Raw genomic sequence first — 23,791 nt, 5'->3', positions numbered from 1 at the left:
AGAAAGGCTGCAAAGATGGTGAGGGCCATGAGGATGGAGGAAGCAGGGTCAGAACGTAGTGTCCTTGTCAGAATGAGCAACGCTCTCCTGTGACAGGTGCAAAAGAAAGGGAGGACCAGGCACTGGGACTTTCCTCTGTGCACTAAGAACACTTGGACAGGAAGAGATACAGAAAGCCCTATATGAGCATAATCCTCAGAACAGCGGTGACATGGTCGTCAGCTTGTGGCAACAGGGGACAGTGACTTCCCAAAGAGCTATCATTGTCATCCCAAACGTGCATGCCTGGAGGACTCAGAGCTTCCTAAATACTCTGTGATGCACTTCCTATTTTTTCCTTTGATTCTTGAATGCTCACACAAGCGGAAGACAGGAAGCATGATGAACTGGGGTTGAGAGGCAGGTGTCGGGCAATGACAAAGAAAACTGTAGAACTCACCTGTTGGGGTGAAAGTTAGAAAATACTTTTTCACACTTACTCCAAAATCTAAAAAATGGCTTTTTCATCATCCAAGAATTATCAAATGTGAATATTTCCAGAAACCAATCCATGTGGACAGGAGTTGGCCCTTCTCACCCATGTATAAGACAGAAAAAGGACCCCTTTTCCTCGCTCATATGAGACTCCTACCTTAGGCAGGACACCTGTGAAGAACATGAATAATTAACTTGGAGTAACTGATCTTTGGCTGGGTTTAATGGAAACATACACGTTTCTGTAACTTCACTGTTTAATGAAACTCTTTCCCTAGTCACAATGGCTAGTTATTCTGTATTAGATTATCTGAATAAATTTCAATTATTCCCATGCAGTTCACTTAGTCTATGCAACTTCTAAAACTTCACATGGCTTTACCCAAGCTGAACATGAATAAAAATAGAAGAAAGAGGGAAAGTGCAATTCAAAACATATCTGTGAGGCTGAAAAAATAAAAGCACCTGCAAAAATAATTCTTGGTTTAAAAGATATATTTATCCCAGTGGGAAAAAGGGTGCATACAAGAATTATTTTCAATGCCAAAATTCACAAAATAGTAATGGAGATCTAATCCAGGCTAGTTTATAGAGTGAGTGTTCAAATACGTGGACAAAAACAATTCTGAGAGTGAGCAAAATTTTTACATACTATAGTCTTATTACACACACACACACACACACACACACACACACACACACACACACACACACACAAATATGTTAACACAGACATGTGTAAACTAGTGTATCCATAGTGATTGTTACACTTGTTTGCTCTGTAGAAAGAGCAGGGAAACTTACAAAGGTAAATATTTTTATGCTGACATGCTTCAACATGGTTTTTAAAAGGACACAAAGCAGATTCTGCCATTCACAAAATGCAAGCCAATGTCTCGTAGGATTGAGAGACATTTACAGGAAATCAGAGGCAGTAAATCTACTAGCTTCTTATTTATAGCTGTGTTTGTGACGGATGCAGGATAACAAGGCAACAAGCCAGTATTTAAGGGCTGAAAGATTTATCCAGCCTTAAACACACCAGTCTCCACAGGCCTGGAGTCTGTAACCATTATCACAGTTTAATCTGCCTTTGCAAAACAAAACTGAAAAATATACTGCGTGTCTCTGTGATTAATCATTTATATTTAAAGCCAATCTGAACAAATATAAAAGATCCAGAGAAGCAGAACTAAGAACACTGGTACTGGGAGATGATGGAATTTGTTTAGAATACCATGTTCTAAAAGTGTCACCCAACCTCCTGTTCAATATTTGCCTCATTCCATGTTGTCACTCTGATTTGCATTCTGGAAGCCCTTAGAAGCTATAGGATTACTGAATTACAACCACAACACATGTTGGTGAGCCAGAATCCCAGATGAGTGCCTGGGTCCTTCCCTGCCAACCACAGAAAATACTGGACCTTGAAAATTCCAGGAAAAAAAATGGTGTGGATTCAAAAGCCTCAACTTCTCACATACCAGTACCAGTCAGTACAACTCAAAGACCTATAAAAGTCATCAGTACAAACAGTTACTGAATCTTGGCCAAACATGGCAGGAACCTATAGCAGAGCTCAGATCTCAAAAGAACAATACTCAACTTCATATAGAAAAACAAAAAACCCAGGATAGCTAAAACAATCCTGTATAATAAAGCAGACTCTGGAGGTATCACCATCCCTCAACTCAAGCTCTACTACAGCACTATATAATAAAACAGCTTGGTATTGACATAAAAACTGACATGTGGCCCAGTGGATGGAATTGAAGACCCTGACATTAATCCACACACCTATGAACACCTGATTTTTACAAAGAAGCCAAGACTATACAATGGAAAAAAGAAAGCATCTTCAACAAATGGTGCTGGCATAACTGGATGTCAACATATAGAAGACTGCAAATAGATCCATATCTATCATCATGTACAAAACTCAAGTCCAAGTGGATCAAAGACCTCAACATAAAGCTAGTTACACTGAACCTGATAGAAGAGAAAGTAGGAAGTACTCTTGAACACACTGGCACAGGAGACCTCTTCCTAAATATAACACCAGTATCACAGACACTGAGAGCAACAATTAATAAATGGGATCTCCCGAAACTGAGAAGCTTCTATAAGGCAAAGGACAGGGTAAATAAGTCAAAATGACAGCCTACAGAATAGAAAAAGATCTTCACCAACCTCACATCTGATAGAGGGCTGATCTCCAAAATATATAAAGAATTCAAGAAAATAGACATCAAAATACTGAATAATCCAATTAAAAAATGGGCTACAGAGCTAAACAGAGAATTCTCAACAGAAGAATTTCAGATGACTGAAAGACATTTAAGGAATTTCTCAACATCCTTAGTCATCAGGGAAATGTAAATCAAAATGACTCTGAGATACCATCTTCTACCTGTCAGAATGGTTAAGACAAAAACACTGAAGACAGCTTATGTTGGAGAGGATGTGGAGCAAGGGGAACACTCCTCCACTGTTAGTGGAAGTGCAAACTTGTATAGTCACTTTGGATATCAGTATGGCAGTTTCTCAGAAAATTGGGAATAAATCTACCTCAAGACCTAATGATACCACTCTTGGGCATATACCCAAGGAATGCTCAATCATCCACAAGGACACTTGCTCAACTATGTTCATAGTAGCATTATTTGTAATAGCCAGAACCTAGAAACAACCTAGATGCCCCTCAATTGAAGAATAGATAAAGAAAATGTGGTACATATACACAATGGAGTACTACTCAGCAGTAAAAAACAATGACATGAAATTTGCAGGCAAATGGATGGAACTAGAAAATATCATCCTGAGTGAGGTAACCCAGACTCAGAAAGTCAAACATGGTATGTACTCACTCATAAGTGGATACTAGATGTAAAGCAAAGGAATACCAGACTACAACCCACAGCTCCAGAGAAGCTGGGTCACAAGGAGGACCCTAAGAGGGACACATGGATCATTCTGGGAAGGGGAAATAGATGAGATCTCCTGAGTAAACTGGGTGTGGGGGTCAATAGAGGGTAGGGGATGGGGGATGAGAACATAAGGAAACAACAGGATGGTTGAGCTGGAAGAGGGATAGAGTGGGGGAGCAATGAAAGAGATATCTTGATAGAGGGAGACCATGGGGATAGGAAGAAATCTGGTGCTAGGGAAGTTCCCAGGAATCCACATGGATGACCCCAGCTTAGACTACTAGCAATAGTGAAGAGGGTGCCTGAGCTGGTCTACCCTGGTAATCAGATTGGTGAATACCCTGTCATCATAGAGCCTCTATTCAGTAACTAATGGAAACAGATGCAGAGATCCACAGCCAAGCACCAGACCGAGCTCCAAAAATTCAGTCAAAAAGAGAGAAGAGGGATTCTGTGAGCAAGGGGAATCAAGATCACAATGGGGAAACTTAATGATATAACCAAACTGAGCTAGTGGGAACTCATGAACTTTAGAGCAACAGCTGTGGAGCCTCCATAGGACTGGACTAGGCCATGTGCATGGGTGAGACAGTTCTGTAGCTTGGTCTGTTTAAGGGGGCCCCTGGCAGTAGAATCAGGTCCATCCCTGGTACATAAGCTGGCTTTTTTGAGCCCACTACCTACGGTGGGACGCCTTGCACAGCCTTGGTGCAGTGGGGAGGGACTTGGACCTGCCTCAACTGAATGTACCAGGCTTTGCTGATTCTCCATGGGAGGCCATACCTTTCCAGAGGAGGGGATGAAGGATGGGCTGAGGGGAGCAGGAGGAGGGATGAGAGGGGGATCTGTGGTTGGTATGTAAAATAAATAAAAAATTTTAGTAGAAAGGAAAGAAAAATGGAGAAAGAAAAGAAGGGGAAATGGGGGAGAGTAGGAGAAATGCAGAAAGCAGGGGTGGGGTGGGAGAAATGACAGCGTGAGTGAGGAAGGAAGAGGGACAAGGGGAGATGGGGATAAAGGAGAGAGGATGGAGAGGGTGACGAAGAAGGGAGGAAGGAGAGACAAAAATACTGCAGAATAAGCGTGAACACTGTCTCCCACACTGTCTCCCACACTGTCTCCCACACTGTCTCCCACACTGTCTCCCACACTGTCTCTCACACTGTCTCTCACACTGTCTCTCACACTGTCTCTCACACTGTCTCTCACACTGTCTCCCACACTGTCTCCCACACTGTCCCCACAGCTGCTCTAATTTCCACAACCACACTTCTCCACGGTGTGCATAGTCTTCCTTAGTCTTGGCAATGTCAAAGAATGTATACAGTTAGGGGTTTCTACACTCACTCTTACTGCAAAAGAACAACACAAATGTTCTACCCTTTAATGCCAGGTAGGTGCAACAATTATTCCTAGTTCAGCTGTTTTTTTGTCTTTCAGTAAACTAATTTACCCCATTAGGCTCTGGTGTTAAAATATTTTTGTTTTCTTTCTGCACAACAGCCCTTGGGTATTTTACCTTCTTTCTTTGAATTTATAAGAAAACTTGATCCGTGGAAAAAATTAAGAAATAATGAGGAATGAAGATCTGTCATCCACTCATCTGTTCTAAACACAACCAGAGAGCACAGAGCTTATAGAAGAATCAAAGGCAACCTGAGTACCTCCAATTATCTTAACAGTACACAATTACAAGGGCTTTGTGTACTCAACATGTTTTAGTACATAAACAACTGGAACAATCCTCATTGATTTGCCATCCGGTGTCTGTAAGTCATGGGTAACACTTTCTGCCCTTTAATCCATTAGCATTAAAGTATTTGTTTTACTTATAAAGCCAAGCCCTGGTGGACTATAAACTATTTCTGAAGCAGTCTCACATAAAACAAGGTGTAATGTTTGCCTAGCCTCACCCAGATTCAGGACCTGGATGATTTCTGGGACCACGTCAGCTATAGCCAGTCCTCCAAACAGACCGGCACAGGCTACAGATGATTCACAGTCAAGTTCACTTCTGTTTGTTTAACACAGAATGGAAGCTTCCAGAATCCTAAAATTCTAAAATTTGCATGTTCCTGCAAATTCTTGGAAGGAGAGAAAGAAACAAAGAGTCTTCCAACTGTGTCTGTCCTTCTCGTTACCAACAGGAATGATGGGGTACACTGAAATGTGACACAAACTGAGACTTGAAGCAACTTTTGCTGGAAGAAATAAAGGGATGCTGGCATTTAAAAAGTCTGGAGCTGAGCTGGGTAGATGGCCCAGTGGGGAAGAATGTTTGCAGCTTAAGCAAAAGGACCTGAGACTGTATCTCAGCACCTTTGTTAGAAGCTGGTCATGGTTGCACACATGCCCAGATTCCGAATATTATGTTGGGTGGAGATAGAAAAATCACTGGGGGCTTGCTGGCCACAAGCTTCAGTGAGAGACCCTGACTCAAAGGATTAAGATGGAGAGATACACCAGGACTCTCAACATCCTTCTTTGGTCCCCACATGTACCAGCACTCATGTATTCATACACAAATATGCAGAAGCACCACAGTCACACACATTCATATTCTCATTCTCTCTCTCTCTCTCTCTCTCTCTCTCTCTCTCTCTCTCTCTCTCTCTCTCTCTCTCTCTTTCACACACACACACACACACACACACACACACACACACACACAAACAAACCAACTAATAAATAAATAAACAAGTAAAAATGAAATCATAACACAGAGTGAAACTACAATACTAAGGCCACCCTCATTTTCCTCTAAAGTTCAGAGTTGAGATGAACTTAGTGTCTTCACATGCTTTATGGTTTTGACATGGAATGTTCCTATAGCCAGGTACTTGGGAGGCAGAGGCCGGAGTATCTCTGTAAGTTCCAGGCCAGCCTGGTCTATAGAGGGAGTTCCAGGATAGCCAGGGATACACAGAGAAACCCTGTCTTGGAAAAAAAAAATCAGTAGGACCATATGTATGAAACACTTGGTTCCTCTAGCTGGTGGCACTGCTTTGCGAGGTTGTGGGGCCTTTGGGACTGGCATGACCACAAAGATGAGTCTCTGGGGATGTGCTTGAAGATGATATCCCCTTCCGGTCTCAGGCAGAGCCCTCTGCTTAAAAAAGACATGAGCAGTCTCTGCCACATGCTCCAGCCACCATGATGGACTGACAGCCCCTGAAACTGTGACCCAATCCTTTCCTCCCCCAAGTGGCTTCTATTAGGAATTCTGATACCACAATCAGGAGAAGAAGATAATACAGTGTGTTTCATTCTAAAAACAATGGTATTCATTTCTCCTGAGCTAAGCAAGTTAAACACTTGTGATAGATTTCCACTAATCTGTGTTTTTTTGTTACAGGAGAGTGTAATATCACAAAAAAAGAAAAAAGAAAAAAAAAGAAAATAATCTGGGGTCAGCTGCCTAGACTCAAATTCCCAATGCAATCTTCCTTATGATGCGACTGTGACTAAGTTACTTTCTTTGCCTGTGCCTGAGGTTTTTGAACTGCAGAATTGGAGGCCTACACACCGTAACACTTAATAAATGTCAGCTGTCAGTACTTCTCCCCAAATCCTTGTTTCTTATTGATGTTTTAATACATGTTCCAACCAGACAATTGCATTTTTTAAGTCATAGTAGTGAATGGGTAAATGGTGCTTATTTGCATATTTCTAATTAGCATACAAGTTTTAACTTCTGTAATACATAAAGCTAATTTTTTGGAAGGGGCCTATTTGCCATGTGAAAATGATGAGATGTCAAAAGGCAGAGTCATTGAGGAATTTATATTACCTAAATACATTGTATTCATGTATGAAATTACCAAAGAATAAACAAAAATTTGAAAAAAAATCTAGTTATTCATCCAAAGGCCAAATACAAATGGGAGAGGCAACACTAAGACTCAGCATTTAACTATTTTTCTGCTTCTTGCAGAAAAGCGTTTGGAACAAATCTCACAAGATCATAACTGATTTGGCAACACTCAGACTCAGCATTTAACTATTTTCCTGCTTCTTGGAGAAAACCATTTGGAGCAAATCTCACAAGATCATAACTGATTTAAGAGAAAAATATGAAAATTATGAGTTTAGGATATACTGCCCATAGAGCATACCAAGGTGATGGTTTACCCACAACATAAACAAATGAGGCAGAGTAAACACATAATTAACTTTCTTTCCAATCAACACTTTAACAAAGTACAGGCCAGGACAGGTGTCAAAATGTGTGACGCAGAATTTTAGGTAGTCCATCACATCATAACAGCTCATAGAGAGAGAAGGAGAGCCTAGAGTAAACTCTCTCTCTCTCCACTCTCTCATGCGAAATCTCATGATGTTTGTAATAGACAGCCAAGAAGCCTGTGAGCAAAGGCCCCTTCAGGACACAACACCAAGCCCAGCTCTAGCATGAAACTGATGTACTCGAGAGATACACTTTTCAACAGGGGCAGGAGTGAGTCATCCTTAAATCCCTGAAATATCACTGAATCCAAATAGGTTCCCAAAGCCAGAAAGATGGTTGCATGGTTGGGTAATGAGGAGAGGTGCCTGACAAAATGGAGCCCGTGCCTGGCACAGAACTGCTCTTTGTGGTAGCTGTAGTTTTACTTCTAAGCTGAAAGCAGAAACTTCCTTATAGGCATTTATTTTCTTAAGAATAAGGATTCTTTTTAAAAATTAAGCTTAGTTAGAGAAACACACACACAACAACAACAACTGGAAAAACTACAACAGCAATCTGAAAAATTAACCACAGGAAAATGCACTATATCCTTTTATTGCTTAGCCTTTTTTCCCACTTTGTAATAAATTCTAAAACATTTCATCATATTCCAATAGTTATGATACAATTCTAATCAAATATGTATAAATCTAGTTACTGTGGCTAATGACATATTTAGTATAAAGAATGATTTTATAAAACCCTCAGAAGATCTTTCAGATTGTATGTATTTATATATAATACTCCCCAGATGTTTCTTAGCTACAGAGAAATTATGGCTTAATTATTAGCAAGTCAATACTGACACCAGAGTGAATAACCACCCCACTTTCAGACTGAGATATAAAATATTGGCATCAAGTGCTGGCTACTTGTGAACAGTGAAATGGCCAGATGTTGCCAGAGGTAATGTGAATTGACAGTCACTTTGGAAAACTGTTCTTCACTACTGACTTTATTGAGCATATATACTCCATATGATCACAGTTTTCATTGTATTTATTGCACAAAAGTACATCCATATGTGCCAATAGTACACCCAAGAATTTACACGGCAGCACTGTCTTCTTAACCTCAAAGAGAAAGCAGCCAGTGTCTATCAAGGGCAACATATGTAAATTAACCGTGGCACAGCCCATGCAATACAGTGCTGTACAGCAAAGAAAATCAACCAAGTATTGAAATGGCCACAATGGATGATTATGACCAATTATGAAGCTGGGTGCAAGTATTTAGACATAAAGCAATTTAGTTTACCTAAAATCTCAAAAGAGGTAAAATGAATTCATATCAGGAAGGAAGAACTTGTCTTTAAGAAAGAGAGAACATAGATTGAAAGCAGTTAGCTGAGGGATTTGGGTGTGGAATGTTGACTCTTTGTGATGGTGGTTGTATGGGTCCATTGACTGAGCCCACTGATGTGAGCATATGAGTTACATGCTTCTTAGCAAACATAACCCATATCAATAAGAGCAAGAACTGAAAGGTAAGAAGGGCAGTGGTGGCACACGCCTTTAATCCCAGCACTCAGGAGGCAGAGGCAGACAGATCTCTGTGAGTTTGAGGACAGCCTGGTCCACAGAGTGAGTTCCAGGAAAGCATGAGCTACATTGTGAGACTCTCTCAAAAAAACAAAACAAAACAAAACAAAAACCCAAAACAAAACAAAGAAAGAATTGAAAGTTAAAAAAGACCTCTTTCACACCTCACAAATAGATTTGTTCTGTTAGTCTGCTTGAGCAGCCATGCCAGATGTCTGATGGTTTAAGCAAGAGAGAATTATGTTCTCACAGTACCAGAGCCTGAGGCTCCGAGGCTGAGACCTAGGTGTATGGCTATTTTCTTGCTGAGTCCTCAAATGGCCTTTTGCTGTGTATACAGCCTCCTTGCTGTCTCTTCATCTCCCAAGGCCACTGATCTCAAACTAGGACCCCAAACTTCTCATCTTATTTAACCTTATTGACCCCCATGAAGAAGCTTTCCCCACATAAATCTCAGTAGGGTTCTACACATGATTTTTCAGGAGAAGCAAGTCATCTGAAACAAGCTCCCTGATTTTCTATTAGTTATCAAAAGAGAGAGAGAGAGACAGAGACAGAGAGACAGAGAGACAGAGAGACAGACAGAGACAGAGAGACAGAGACAGAGAGACAGAGAGAGACAGAGAGAGAGAGAGATCTTAATTTCTTGATCCTAAATTGTCATAGCCCCAGCTTTTAAACCATTTAACCATGAGTAGTATAATTACCTAAAAGTACCCATTTCCCAGTTTTTAAAGCCTGTGTACTGTAATACATTAAAGAACAAACAAAAAACCCAGAATTCTAAGATTTTCAAATTACATAGAAATTATTTTTAAATCAAATATCATAATGAATCTAATTGAATAGTTCTGTTAAATAATGCCATTATAACCTTCATGCTTGTGGTCCCACAAGCTGAGGAAGAAGAATAATCTGAGCTCATGAGTTCAATACCAGCCTGAGTAATACAGCAAGACTCCATTAAAAAAAAAAGGAAAAGAAAAAAATAAATTCCAGTTCTAGTGACCAAATACCCCTCTAATACTAATTATAAATGCCCCCTAGCCACAGACAGGTACATAACCAATACTTGTTTAACAAACATGTTACTGACAAAAAGAAGAACATTTTCACATTATATAATAACCTAGCATGCTTGCTTCTACCATTGGCCACGAGTTTCTGCAAACACTCCCCCAATCCACTTCTATTAGGGATCTAACCATGTCAGAGTAGCTTTTGCTCAATTTCATATGGCAGGAAAACAGAAATGTTGTTGCAATGGAGATTACATTATCAAAAAAAAAAAAGTATAATTTCCAACTCGAAGCCCCTGCCAGGCTGCTGGGCTTTGCTCTGGATGATGCGAGCAGGTTTCTGATGAACTGCTTAGATGATTGCTACCCCAGATCCATGCCATACAAAGTACCTCATTCCATTGACATTCTAGAAGAGGCCCTCCAGTTTTTGACTCGACTTTTTTCCTTCTTACATGCTAACATATGTTTTAACAATATCTAGATTTAAATGATTGAACAGCTGCCCCAGTCACTCACAATTGTGTCTCAAACAAACATACTTTCCTAAGAACTAAATGTCAAAAAAAAGACATTATAGATAGGAAAAACAAACTCTAGTTCATTCATAGGCAGTGCAGAAATCCATGAAATCCCTCCTTGTGAATTGAAATCTCAAAATTTCATATACGAGGAACACATGGCAAAAAGAGATGGCTGGAAAAGGAGTTGGCCTTTCAATTAAGTGATTAAAGGAGCAAGGATGGACTCCGCACCATTAATTCTGATTCACTACAACTTGCTCATTTGAAACACCTCAGTTTCACCCACATGCCTCAAGCTGCTTGGCGCCATCTATTGCCTCACTGCAGCTCCTATTCCAAAGACTCTCAGAGGTGTCTGCTCTGCATCATCCAATGCTCAACCCTGATGCAATGATTCAGAGTTCTGCAGTTGCGCTCTCCCATTACCCCAAGAACAAAATCAAAGTGGGAGCTTGACATGTAAAAGGCTTTGGCTACTTTCCTTTTAACTGACTCACCTAAGCTAAATAACTAAATCCCAGGCCCTTCAGGCTTCCGAGGGACTCTAATACCAGTTCTGTGTATGTTGCCATCAGACAAGTAAACCTACCATAAGCTCCTCACACTATGCCCAGCTCCCTGACACCAGTGAAAAATTGATCTAGGAGGGACCACACTTAGGGAACCACACCTGGCTTGATCTTTTTTCTTTCTAAATGTTTCTTTGCAAACAAGTTTCCCTCCTTAGTAACCTTCTGTCTTTTTTTTTTTTTTTTTTTTTGACTTCTTGTAACCAAAACAATTCCCAATTGGTAGAGATAAAATTCTTTTCCCACTTGCATAAAAGTTGCTTGGCTGCACCTTTGCCATATTCAAACAGTGCAAGAGGGGACTGATGGTTAGACAAAAATCACCTGTGCCTATATAAGGACTATCCATATCACTGCTATGGAATCAGTAACTATAGACACAGCAGGCAGACATGTTTAAAGCCTACTGTGACAAATAAGCCTGAATGAAACTCTTGGGGCAGGGTCAGTAAAGTCATCAGAATCAACTGGGATAGAGAAAGGGTCAAGTGTTATGATCTCCAACAAAATCAAAAATAAAACACAAAAGATCAAAACAGGATTCATAGAGGACTCCTGTCAAAGACACATGGGGCAAGAGCAGAGTCTGGGCTCTTGATAAAAGACCCAAGAGATACTGGAAACAAGTGACATCCAAAGAAACCACTCAGTGTTTCCAGTAGAACCTTTGATCTAGGCAGTGAGCTGCATCCAAAGGAATTATATACAGATTCACTAGTCCGAAACTGACCATCAATCAGCCAGGAAAGCATGCTCTCCTAAATACCCTTCTCCTATGTCCAGTGTCACTGGGAGGTGCTAGATGACACATGCTCACCTACACACTTCATGAAGCTTCAATATGCTCACCTGTATCTCATGAGGTAACACTGATCATGTCCCTCGGAGGACTGATTACTGTGTGCCTCCTCTGGGACTTGAAGTACTTTCTGTTGCAATACATGAGTGTTTATTAGGTAGCCTGATGCTTTCTGCTGGGCAAGACTTTACCATAGTTTACTGACATGAAGACTGCTTCAATCTCTAAAAACAACAAACAGCTAAGTTGCATCTGAAGCCATCATACAATCTATGTAACCTTAGAAGTCAGAACCATTCAAAACCAAAGACAGTTTTCGCTTTCTCAATCCAAAGCCACAGAAAAAGGAGGAGGGGGAGGAGGGGAGGAGGAGGGGGAGGAGGAAGATGACAGTAAGCTAAAGAAAGATCCATATTGCCATGTCATAGTTGTGGGCACAGATGCCCCCTCCCAAAGACTGCCGAAACCCACAACTCACTCCATTGTAGCATTTCTGTCTTTCTGTGAGAAGAAAATGCTCCATAATGAATTCTGCAGCTGATTCTCCCCAACTTGCCAGGCAAGAATGCAATTATTATTCAGAGTCACACTTGAAGCATAAATATTTTCATTAGTACATTAAACTGCACGCGTTTCACTTTGATTTCAAGTAAAAATATTGCATAAATCTTCAGAGTGAGAATTTAAAACCACTTAAAAAAATTCATTTTACATCTACTTCTCAAGACCATGGACTTGAGAGCTCCCTTACCTGGCGGACAAAGCTGTTTGAGGTGGTGTCTGATGATGTGCTTCCATCTGAGCCTTTAAACCTGTTTTTCCTCCTGGCTCCTTTTCCATATGACTACATACAAGAGAAAGAGAGACAGAAATAAGATAATCATAACCTTTCACAGGAATCTAGCCCCATTCCAAACGTGTCAGAAGCCCAAATTGGTAAGAAATTTGCTATTGTATGGGCATCGTTGGAAAATCAATATTGGGGAACCATTAAAACTTCTTTCAGGCCGGGCGGTAGTGGTGCACACCTTTAATCCCAGCACTCGGGAGGCAGAGCCAGGCGGATCTCTGTGAGTTCGAGGCCAGCCTGGTCTCCAAAGTGAGTTCCAGGAAAGGCGCAAAGCTACACAGAGAAACCCTGTCTTGAAAAACCAAAACAAACAAACAAAAAAAACTTCTTTCAGATCTATAAGTACACAGGGGCGGGGTTTCGACAAAGCACTTAGTGACTGGTAGACTAAGGCAATGTATATTTGCTGAGATAGTTTTGCATCCGAGAAGAAAACCCACTAAAGATAAAACGTTTTTAAAAGGCATTTACAAACAAGAAAGGTAACAACGGGAGAAACTAACAGGGTTTCTTTCAAAAACAGAATGGAGTTGAGCACAAACATTTACCAACAAACTTGCTTTTTCTGTTCTATTTCTGTTCTAGAGTTCACATTCAGAACACTGGTAATAAACTATGCATGATTTGATGTGAATTCTAAGCAAGAGAAGTCACTGCAAAAAAATTAAAACATAGATATCGTTCTTACCACTTTGAGGAAAACAGTTTATTCTGACATCTAATCTGTATATGTGTAAAAATACTTCAGCCCTGAGTTTTAGAGTTGAATACATATATAGAGAGATGGGAATACTGCCTACAGTGTACTTTGAGAAAATTCTTTAAGTTTCAAGCACCACTTTTATTTTCAAATATGATTATTTTTATGTATTAAACAAAAGCATATCTCACAGGTTTGTTTTTAAGTAGTGAGTGAAATGAAGATCTCCAAATATAATTCAATGGTAGAATGCTTACCTAGCCTGTGGGAGGACCTCCTTTAGACACACACACACACACACACACACACACACACACACACACACACACACGAGTGAGAGTTACTTATAGAATTTAGGGTAAGAGCTAGCTTACAATAAGCATCCATATACTATACAAAAAGTGAAAGCCACTTGAGGGCTCGGAAGTGGAAGGAATATCCTGGGCTGAAGTACAAGACATCAGTTATTGTTAGGTTTATAGAAACTTCATTAGATGATCAAAAGTTATGCAGTCTGCCTTTTAAAAATCACCGTACTCTGCCGGGCTGTGGTGGCGCACGCCTTTAATCCCAGCACTCGGGAGGCAGAGCCAGGCAGGTCTCTGTGAGTTCGAGGCCAGCCTGGGCTACCAAGCGAGTTCCAGGAAAAGGCGCAAAGCTACACAGAGAAACCCTGTCTCGAAAAACCAAAAAAAAAAAAAAAAAAAAAAAAAAAAAAATCACCATACTCAGGTTTTGAAAATGCTACTTGATTATGTTTGATTATTTATAAGGTTTTCATAAAACTGAAAATACCTTATAAAGCATAACATACACAGGCTAAAATCTATTGTGAAAATTTGTGTCCTGGGCCATTTAAATGGATTTGCCATCGGTGAGAATGTGGTGCAATATTAAAGAAAAAAAATTCTTAAGTATGTTTGTTCTCTTCCAAGTATCTAAGGGCTTTATGTAATACAAACACGTTTCCATGGCGTCTGATTAACTCTCAACTTTGTAAAAGGAAAGAGGAGCGGGGCTGGTTTTTTGTATGACATACAAGGCTCTCCTCACTTCACAGCTTATTCTTCTTACTTATATAAACATTATTCGGCAAACTGTTGAAAAATAACATTCTTTTAACACACTCTTCCTTTTCCAATTATTTTGTAAAGGTTTGGACAAAGGCATTTTACCAGGCCAAAGAAGGCTAAAAGAGGTATGAAAATCCCCTACACTTAAAAAAAAAATCATGATTCCATATGGAAAATTACTTATTACTTTGAAAGAATTTTGTAAGATCTAGCATGTTTCTTTAGGACACTTACGAGCGGTCTATGTGAAACACATTATTTATCCTCATAAAGAATGTTACTTTTGAGAACAAAGACAAAATATAATCTTATTGCTGTGTTTCTTTTCCCTTTTGGTACCATTTTGAAATGGCTAGGAAACAACAATTCTATTATTTTTGATTTCATCTTTCTAATGATAACAATGCTTGTTCTTCAGCTGCTTGGGTGTCTTAAGCTTTTCCTGGCTACTCAAAATTGCACAATCAGCCCTGTGAGAACAGAGAACGAATGCTGAGGGGAGGCTGCTGTCCTTGAAAAAAGAAGGGAAGGAAGGAAGGAAGGAAGGAAGGAAGGAAGGAAGGAAGGAAGGAAGGAAGGAAGGAAGGAAGGACGGATGACAGATACATTCAAATTTCACATTAGTTTTTTTGAATCTCCTGGTAATATTGTTTGCAAACATTATTTTAGGTGTACTTAGCTTTCAACAGAATATATGTGCTATGAAGTTTTTCAGTTTTCAACTGTTTTAGACACAGTTTATAGTCTTAAAAAAAGTGTGGCATACCGAAGTATATGCAAACTGTTATTTTTTAGTCTTTGTGTGTAAATGATGTGTGTGTGTGTGTGTGTGTGTGTGTGTGTTGGTTTGTGTCAGTTTGTACAGAGGTTAGATGATGACCTCTGGTATCAGTCCTCGCCTTCTATGTTGTTTGAGACAGTATCTCTTGTGGTATGCTGCAATGGATAGCAGGCCAGCTGGGCCACAAACTTCTGTGGTTTCTGGTGTCCTTGCGGTCCCGTCTTACTGCAGAAGTGCTAGGACTAGAGCTGTGTGCCACCAGGCCTTGTTTCACGTGGGTTCTGGGGATTTAAACTCAGACCCTCACGCCTGCATAGCAAGTTCTTTATCCACTGAGCCATTTCCCAGACCCACTAGCAGGCTACACTCTCCCTCAACCACACATATCTTTAAGGAGTGACTAAAAGCATTAAACATTTGGAATTTTATACTGTTATAGGCAGTTGCCATTCAGTACATACCATATTTATTGGAGCCAAAATAAACCAATATGCTCATTTATATCTCAATCCTGTTATTTTACTCATTTCAGTATAACTATTTTTTTCGCTGTCTAAAGGCCTACTCCACAGGAATTATACTATAAGTCTTTCCAGGAACCTGTGTCCGGGGCACTCATCGGCCCTAAAGGAGAACCCACTGCTACTGTTTTGCTGAATGGAGCGTGCCTCAGCCCTAAGAGGGATGGATGTCTGTATCACCTCCTACCACCAAAACCCAAAGACCATCACAGAATTAGAGGCAGAAAGCATGTAAGGGCCAGAGGTTCGGCAGGCATACTGGAAAAAAAAAAAAGTGTTTTCTGAACATGACCTAGTGAAGAAGCACTCATGAGCTCACTACAGATGTGGTTGCCTGCATAAGACCTGCATAAGACAGGGCCCGTCAACATTCCATCCTGGAATGGGAGGGGCTCGTGATGCCCCATCCTTCTCCGAGGGACTGTTGATACCTAATGGTGGTTCAAGGAGGGAAGTCATTTTCTTCAGGGTTGCAGCACTGATAAGTTACCCAGGCTCACGCAGTCAGTCCTAACCAACTCAGTGAGGCGTGCACACAAAAAGGAAGGAGGAGAGGGACTTCTTGGGAAGAAGGGAGAATGAGACAGAGTAATAGAAGTGAAAAAAGTCTAAAACCTATTATGTACATGTAAGAATCTGTCCAGAAATAATAGTTTCCTTTAGCCCAATGCATATTTAAAATTAAGTCCATTTTGTCTGAAATGGCTTGCTTTTTAAAATTACTTTATACCCTGGAAACTTAGGGCTAAAATGAAGACGCTATAGAAAGGGGGAACCCTCTCCCCAACTGGAGGGCATATAAGAAGGAAACAGTATTTCGTTAACTATATTTGGGAAAGAAGTAGCATTTCCTTGATTTTCTACTTCAGGCACAGTTATCTGCATAAGCAATCGTCTCTCAATGCTGATTAGCAAGTGTATAACACCTAATACTTGAGACAGTTAAGCATTAGAGCAGCCCCAGTTGAAGGGAGGAAGAAGGGGAAAAGAAAGGAGTTTGGCTGGAGTGCAAAAGGCTACCCACACACTCTGCCAAACACACGCTCTTACTGACTCCTTCTTGGAACGCCCCAATAGCCACTCATTTATACTCAGAATGGTGTTGACATGCAGCTACATAAAACTAAACTGTGTCATTATAGTGAGGGAAAGGCACATAATTAAATTGTCTAAACACATCGAAGATTTCAGAAATTAGAACAAAATTAAGAAATTTACACAAACATATTTTAAAAGATACTCAAAATATGTGGTGATCTGAGTACAAGCTTTGTGTGAATAATTGGCAACACTGGTTAATTTTCAAAAACAGGCTTGTTTGGAAAGCAGCAGATAAATGCTCATGTTTGCAGAGGTAGCTAACATCTTACTTTCAAATGAGTGAAGGGGAGTATTAGTTAATTATGGGGATTTCAACAGGGCAAACAAAGTTCTCATGGCAGCCCCTGGGGACAGCTTTAAGAAAGATGTGTGTGCTTGAGGCTCATATGTGACAAATTGCTGTCCATGGGCAAAATGCTGATGCCTAAAACTAGTTTGCTTCCACTCAATTAGTAATGCTGACATTCATCCCTTGAATTTCAGACTTTCCTCATCTTGGGAACAATGTTAACATGACCGAAATTACTCAAGGGGGATCCATTAAGCACCCTTGTTCACAGGCACTTGACAGTGAACAAAATCCTTAGGTCTTTTACTAGGTGAAAAGTAGCTGAGATTGCCTCCTTAGGAAAAGGGAAATGTAATTGGTTTTCATGTGGATCCAGCTCACACAAAAGCAGAATCAGGAGGCAATACCAGTACAGCTCTTTGGGGTGAGGTCTGACAGGTGGAGCAGGGAAGAAAGGTTTGTCCTGGAAGTGAGGTTTAACCCAGTGAGGGCCTAAACAGGGAAGGAAGAGGGGGAAAGGCCGAGACAGGATGTATCTTTTTTTTTTCCCACAATGCCAGACTTGGAAGGATTCCTGAGATAGGCTCAATTGCTTTAAGCAGCATCATAAATAATTGTAATTTTCTGTAATTGAAAAAAAAAAACCTCCAATATTCAGTACTTATACATACATGGTTAGTAGAACACAAACATGTCTGAGTGTCACAAAGTTGAAGAGTTCTTCTACTCCCCTCCTCCACAGGGTTAACATTACCAGAAAAAGTCAAGACTACATTCGGTACATTACACTGGAGTCAAAGGCAGCAACAGGGAAACTGTAAAACGGGAAGCTAGGCTATGGATGCAGATCTGCAACAGAGTGCTTTCCTAGAATGTGCAAAACACTAGAGTCTGTCCCCAGCCCCACAAATTGGAGTTGGGGGGATGTGGAGAACAGCGGAAGGAAGGGCTCAAACTAATAGAATAATTAAACCTCATATCAAATATTATATTTGGAATTCCAAAAACACACTTCAAATTTCTGATTGGCATGATTTTTCAATTTCTCCAAAGCCCTGACACTAATGCCATTCAACAGGAAAGGAACCAACCGTTAGTTAGTAACCCCTACAGCATGGGAACCTGGCCACTGCATTTGGAGACAAGACTTACATACAGCAAGGACTTAAGTGTGTTTCTGGGGAGCCAGGACTAACTTGATTAAAGAGCTATGGAAGGAAGGCTGCCACTCATTTCTGATAAAGCCCCTTGCTACAGCAGGCCAGGATGTTGCCATGACCAGACCGTGTTTCTATGGTGTGCTGAAAGGCAGCTGGGGAACTGGCTGGGGCGGAACCAGCTGGGATCTGTTGCTAGGAGCAAAACAAACAGGCCCTCTGCTCCCTGTCCTTCATTGTCAGGTGTGACTGGAGATGCTGGCTGGCTACCGGCTCTTTGAGGCCTAATTTGCAGAGTGCCTGTTCTGTTTCCAGTCCATTTCCTCTTCTGTCACTGTCTTATTTCCAGTCCTTCTCATCTGCTTCCCATCCACCCAGCCTTCCCAGGAGCTTTCCCGTGCCTTAGAGAAGGACTAGCTACAATTTTTAGAGTCGTGCTGCTCAACAAGAATGTGAGCTACCTGAGTAATACACGTTCTCTAGTAGCCACAGTAACAGGGGAAATGAATTACAACAATGCATGCCTTGTATTTAACTCAACAAAACAAAATACTATCACTTCAATATGTATTCAGTTTAAGAGTTATTCATGGAGATGTGTCCTGTTTATTATTTGCACAGTGAGTTTTTGAAACCTAGTATGTGTTTCAGATGCACAGCACATCTCAGGTTGGGCTAGCCACATATCAAGTGACCAGAGGCCACAGGGAGCTAACACCTAATATAGTAGAGCATCAGATTTGTAGCCTGAAGAGCTCTAGGAAAACCTTGACTTTCTGCCTCCAGACATGCTCTCATACTATCCAGCCATTACTTAAAAGCCAATGCAATCTGGTAAAATCAGAACTTTTAAGATTTGTACTGACATGACCTTGTGCTTCTCATGTAATAAACACATCGCTTTGTTCCTGGTGTTGCCCTTGGGAGCAGAGCTCAAATGGATAAGTGTATCCCATCTCTTTAGGCAAAATAAATGATTAAGAGTTTGTGGATCTATCTTTCACTTTGCTCCTATGAAAACTGTAATCCTGAAGTGGAGGGAGGGGGAGGAAGAAGCACCTGAGTCTTGAAGCCAATGATGGCCGAGAAGTTTATTTGTGAATGGAGGTTCCACTTGTACATTTCTGGGGAGAATTATTATTTAGCACCTTCATCAATAGAAACATGACCCCGACCCTCCCACACACACACAAAATGAGAATGACGAAGAAACAGAAATAGGAAATGGTGAGAGGAAGATACTCCCAAGGCAGCCTTCTTTCTGGGTAGAATTTAGAGACAGTTTGTTCTACCCAAACAGAGATGGAAAGGTTTAAGGGTTTGCCAAGTTTCACAGGGCCCCATGACGCCAGAACTTACCAGATACAAAATAAGCAGGGCAACTCTGCACTCACATAACGCACGTGAGATGAACACAATTGAGGCAACACTGATTTCATTTTTAGGAACCCCCCCACCCCCCACCCAAAACAGGAGAAGACAAACATTTAAACCTTCCTTAGCATACATGTATTAATAAAATCCATTCCCCCTTTTCATCTCTTTCCCGTATTAGTGCAGTCATGTGTTAATTCTCCTGGCTTGGTCTGTGAAAGGTCTGATGGTCATAGGCCGACCTAACATAGCCATGGTCTTTTCATCTATTTGAGTGTAGACATTACTAACTCTTGCCCAAATTGTTGAATACCCATTAACCTCCCCTGCTTTGCAACTTTGCCTCTGCACTCCAAACTATCCTAGAGAACATTCTCCTTGGATCTGTTCAGTGAGCTGTCGTATGGCTCCTTTTCTGAACCCTTCCCACAGATCTCTGTTATTCAAAGTCTCCAAGATATGACTTTAAATAGCCCTGTGAACCTTTGCCTGGCATTACCCAAGTTAATCCTGCCCATGCTAATCTACAATAGAGATTACAAATACATATTATAGAGAAGACTTCAAATTTCTACAATAGCTTCACATGTGGCTCCCATTATGTCTTTCAAAGTTTTTGTTGAAATCTAGAACACCCTTCAAGTGTCCTTTCAAATGCCACCTCCCTTGACAAGTATTGCAGATAACTCGACTTGTGACCTTTAGCTTTTTTTAACTCACCACATTCTCTAATAGACCCACCCACACAAATGTCTTTTTTGCCATTCATGAAACTACAGGAATATAAATTATTTGAAGGGAGAAAATTCTCTCTGTCCACATTAGAGTAATTCCAATTTATACACTGGGTATTTGTTGTCTTACATTTAATTAGAAATAATTGGATAAATTAGTACTCTCACCTGAATAGTCAATTTTTCCCTCCTAGTATATCAGCTCTAACTTTGCCAAGATTTCAAAACTTCTATTTTTAATCATAAGAATAATAACTTTAAAAAAAAAACCTAAAGAAACTTCAAAGAGAAAAAGATACCTCAATTACCTTCCTCTCTCAACAGTCAAGGCCTTCGTCCTTGCACAGCTGAAGTCTCTGAGTACATCTTTTACCTCTTCTCAGCTGGCAAGCAAGTATCATGATAAAAATCAGGAGCCTAAAACAAACGTGAGCTCTGTGGGTTCAAATTCGGATCCTCTGGCAGAATCTGGCTGGGAGTGCTCTGGCTAATTACAGGTCCACCCCTACCTAGGCTTGTCAGCCAACAGCCCCGGCAGGCTGAAGCCTACCTGTTTTACCAAATAGAAATGGATTTCTGATTTACAAGTCTATACGGCCCATGCTTTCCCTCATCTCTAATCGGTGTAAATTGTGCGTTCTATGTTAAAATATGCAGTTTCCAGCGGTCAAAGAGAGCTCAATAAAGAGTCAACAAGATGCCTCAGCAGGTAACAGCAGTAGGCAGGAAGCCCTAGGACCTGCATTCAAACTCTGAGACCCACATGGCTGAAGGAGAGAACCCACTGGCCTTCTGCAACTCACCTTCTGACCCAGCACAACAACCTTTCGGTCTGCACACACATGAGCGCACATGTCAATGAGTAGCAGCAGGCAAATGTGCACCCGTGCAAAGTCACAAACACACAGGAGGAGTTCAATAGAGTTTGAATTATATACATGGGTTACCATTGTCACAGTACAGAAATACTCCCAGAGCAAGGGAAACGTATTAGTGAGCTTTCTCGGTATGTACGCCCCACTACTACACAGTAAGCACTCGTCCCAGTGGATTTTATGTTATGTATTATTTATGTATACACATATCACAGTTTACAACCTGACAAACGTGGGTTTGAAATCAGGAAGCCAAAGCCATGAAGCAGAGGAGAAGCATTCTCCTGGACCCGACCCAGTCTCTTCCCAGCACTCTCGAACTAGCCCAAGTGTCAGGTTTGAAGGCTTTGCCCCAAGAATGAAAGTTGAAGGATCCTTACCGCCTAGGTCTGGGGGTGTCTGGGATCCCAACTGTACCTGCCAAAGCCTTATGTAAAAGCTACCTTATCACACCCGACGCCTACAACCGACTTCTCCTATTTCACAATGAGCAGCGGGACAGAATTTTTCCAGAAACCACTAATACTCATCAGAGAAGGGAACCCAGGAGCAGCTAGAATGGCTTTCCATTTCAGGGTAAACAGAAACAAAAACTTTCTCATCCCCTAACTCTCTGCTCTCTTCTTAAAGCAAAGCAACACGGGGTCCAGGCAAATCCTGGCAAGAGGAGGGCTGAACTGTCTGGGTGGCACAGAGCCCCAGGAGCCCAGGGGGGTAGAGGCTGCTCTCCGGGGACAAGGCAGGGGGTTCCACGCCCACCTCGACCCCGCATAGCATCCCACCTCCCCGCCCAGCTCCTAGCGGAGACCACCAGAGGCAGCGGCCGGAAACAGCGCTGCGGGATGCGGAGCCCTTTCCCGCCCGCGCGCGGACTCACGATCTTGAGCCGGTCCAGTCCGCTCGCCTGGTCCATGGCTCTCCATGTGCTTCTCCCGGGCAGGGGCGCGGACGGCCGAGCGGCGTGGCCCGGGAGAAGCCGGGGCGGAGCGGCAGGTCGTCCTCGCCCCTTCCCACTGGCTTTTCAGAAAGCAGAGAAAAAAATGGAAGCCGGAGCAGAGCCGGGGAAGGCGCGCAGGGGCAGGGTCCCGGTCAGCCCGGGGATGGGGGAGGAGGTGGCGCAGGAGACCCAAGCAAGAGGGGGAGGCGAGGTCTGCGATCGGGAAAGGAGGCGGCGGGAGGGACTGAGGTCGGAGCCCGGAGGCTCACAAAGCCAGCAGAAGGCGCGGCGCTGTGGCTACCTGTGCTCCGAGCGCCCCCGCGGGAGCCGCGCTCTCCAGCAGCTCCATCTGGCTCTCCTGCGCCACCGCCGCTATGGGAGGCGACTTGGACGTGTCGCTTTGGACCATCGGCGAAAAGTCGGCTCCAAGGCGGCGGGTCCCCTCCTCCACGCCCCGGGTGCCCCGCTCCTCTTCGCCCTACGATCGGCGGCTCTCAGTGCGCGGGACGCCGCTGGAGCATGTTGCAAAGCCTAGAGGCGGTGGCTCGGGCACGCGGCTGGGTGGCCAAGGAGAGGGGCGCACGCTCTTTGGGGCCTCGGGGCCAGCGAGCGGCCCAGACGCGGACTGCCGGGCGGGCGGTCTCCCGGGAAGGTCCCCGCCAGGAGGGAGGGCGCTCCGCGAGCGCGAGCCAGGGGGAGGCGCGTCGGAAAGCGAGAGTGACAAGCCACCGCCACTCCGAAAAGTTCCTCGCGGGAGGCGCGGGCCGCGTGGGCTCCGACTCAGCTGCCGCCAGTCGCTGTGGCACTCGCGCTGGAAAGTTTCTGAAGCCAGGAAAGCCAGCCGGGGCTCCCTGGGGAGGTAACTGGCCCAGCTGCTCAGCTCACCTCCTCTTCCCGGGGACCAAGGGAGGGAAAAGATCCACAGAGTTGGTCTCTAAACTGAAAGTCTCCATGATTCAGAAAAGGCTGTGGACAGACTCCTGAGCCTCTGCAAACAGCATCAGTGAAAACACTTGAGTCAGAAAGCAAACGCCGTTGAGGAACTAAGGCTTTCTCCCACATGGTCCTGAGATGACAATTGGCTCAAATCCACTACACCTGCGCCCTAGCTTTTCGGTTTGTGGCGACCTGTTTTGTTTTTGTTTTCTTTGCTAGTAGCACTTCTTTGCTAGCAGACTGGATTTTTTCCCCTACATGGTTGAGAAGTCTTACTGTGACCCTTGAGACAAAAAAAAAAGGGGGGGGGGAGGCACATTTTTAAAGACCCTAAAATGCTTATTAAGTGTCTAAAGCCAGAATGTTTAGAATTGGATGGGTGGGG

The 23,791-nt window shown here is 42.4% G+C and overlaps 1 protein-coding gene across 2 annotated transcripts in view; it reads right to left on the bottom strand.

Annotated features, from left to right (window-relative positions):
• Cacnb2 (calcium voltage-gated channel auxiliary subunit beta 2) overlaps positions 1-23,080 on the bottom strand; it is a 367,430-nt gene extending 344,350 nt beyond the window's left edge. The window contains exons 1-2 of one of the 2 annotated variants that reach the window (XM_059263616.1): positions 22,772-23,080; positions 12,830-12,922 (exon numbers count right to left, since the gene is read on the bottom strand). In XM_059263616.1, coding sequence (XP_059119599.1) covers positions 12,830-12,922; positions 22,772-22,879 — 201 coding nt within the window. In that variant the 5' untranslated portion in view covers positions 22,880-23,080. The remainder of the gene's footprint in view (positions 1-12,829; positions 12,923-22,771) is intronic. The other variant, XM_059263615.1, reaches the window with a different exon arrangement.
• Between the last annotated feature and the right edge of the window lie 711 nt (positions 23,081-23,791).

Source organism: Peromyscus eremicus, chromosome 5, assembly GCF_949786415.1.
Source record: "Peromyscus eremicus chromosome 5, PerEre_H2_v1, whole genome shotgun sequence".
In the NCBI taxonomy this organism is placed as follows: Eukaryota; Metazoa; Chordata; class Mammalia; order Rodentia; family Cricetidae; genus Peromyscus; species Peromyscus eremicus.
Note: the sequence above shows the minus strand (reverse complement) of the source record. Positions and strands in the feature narration are given on the sequence as shown.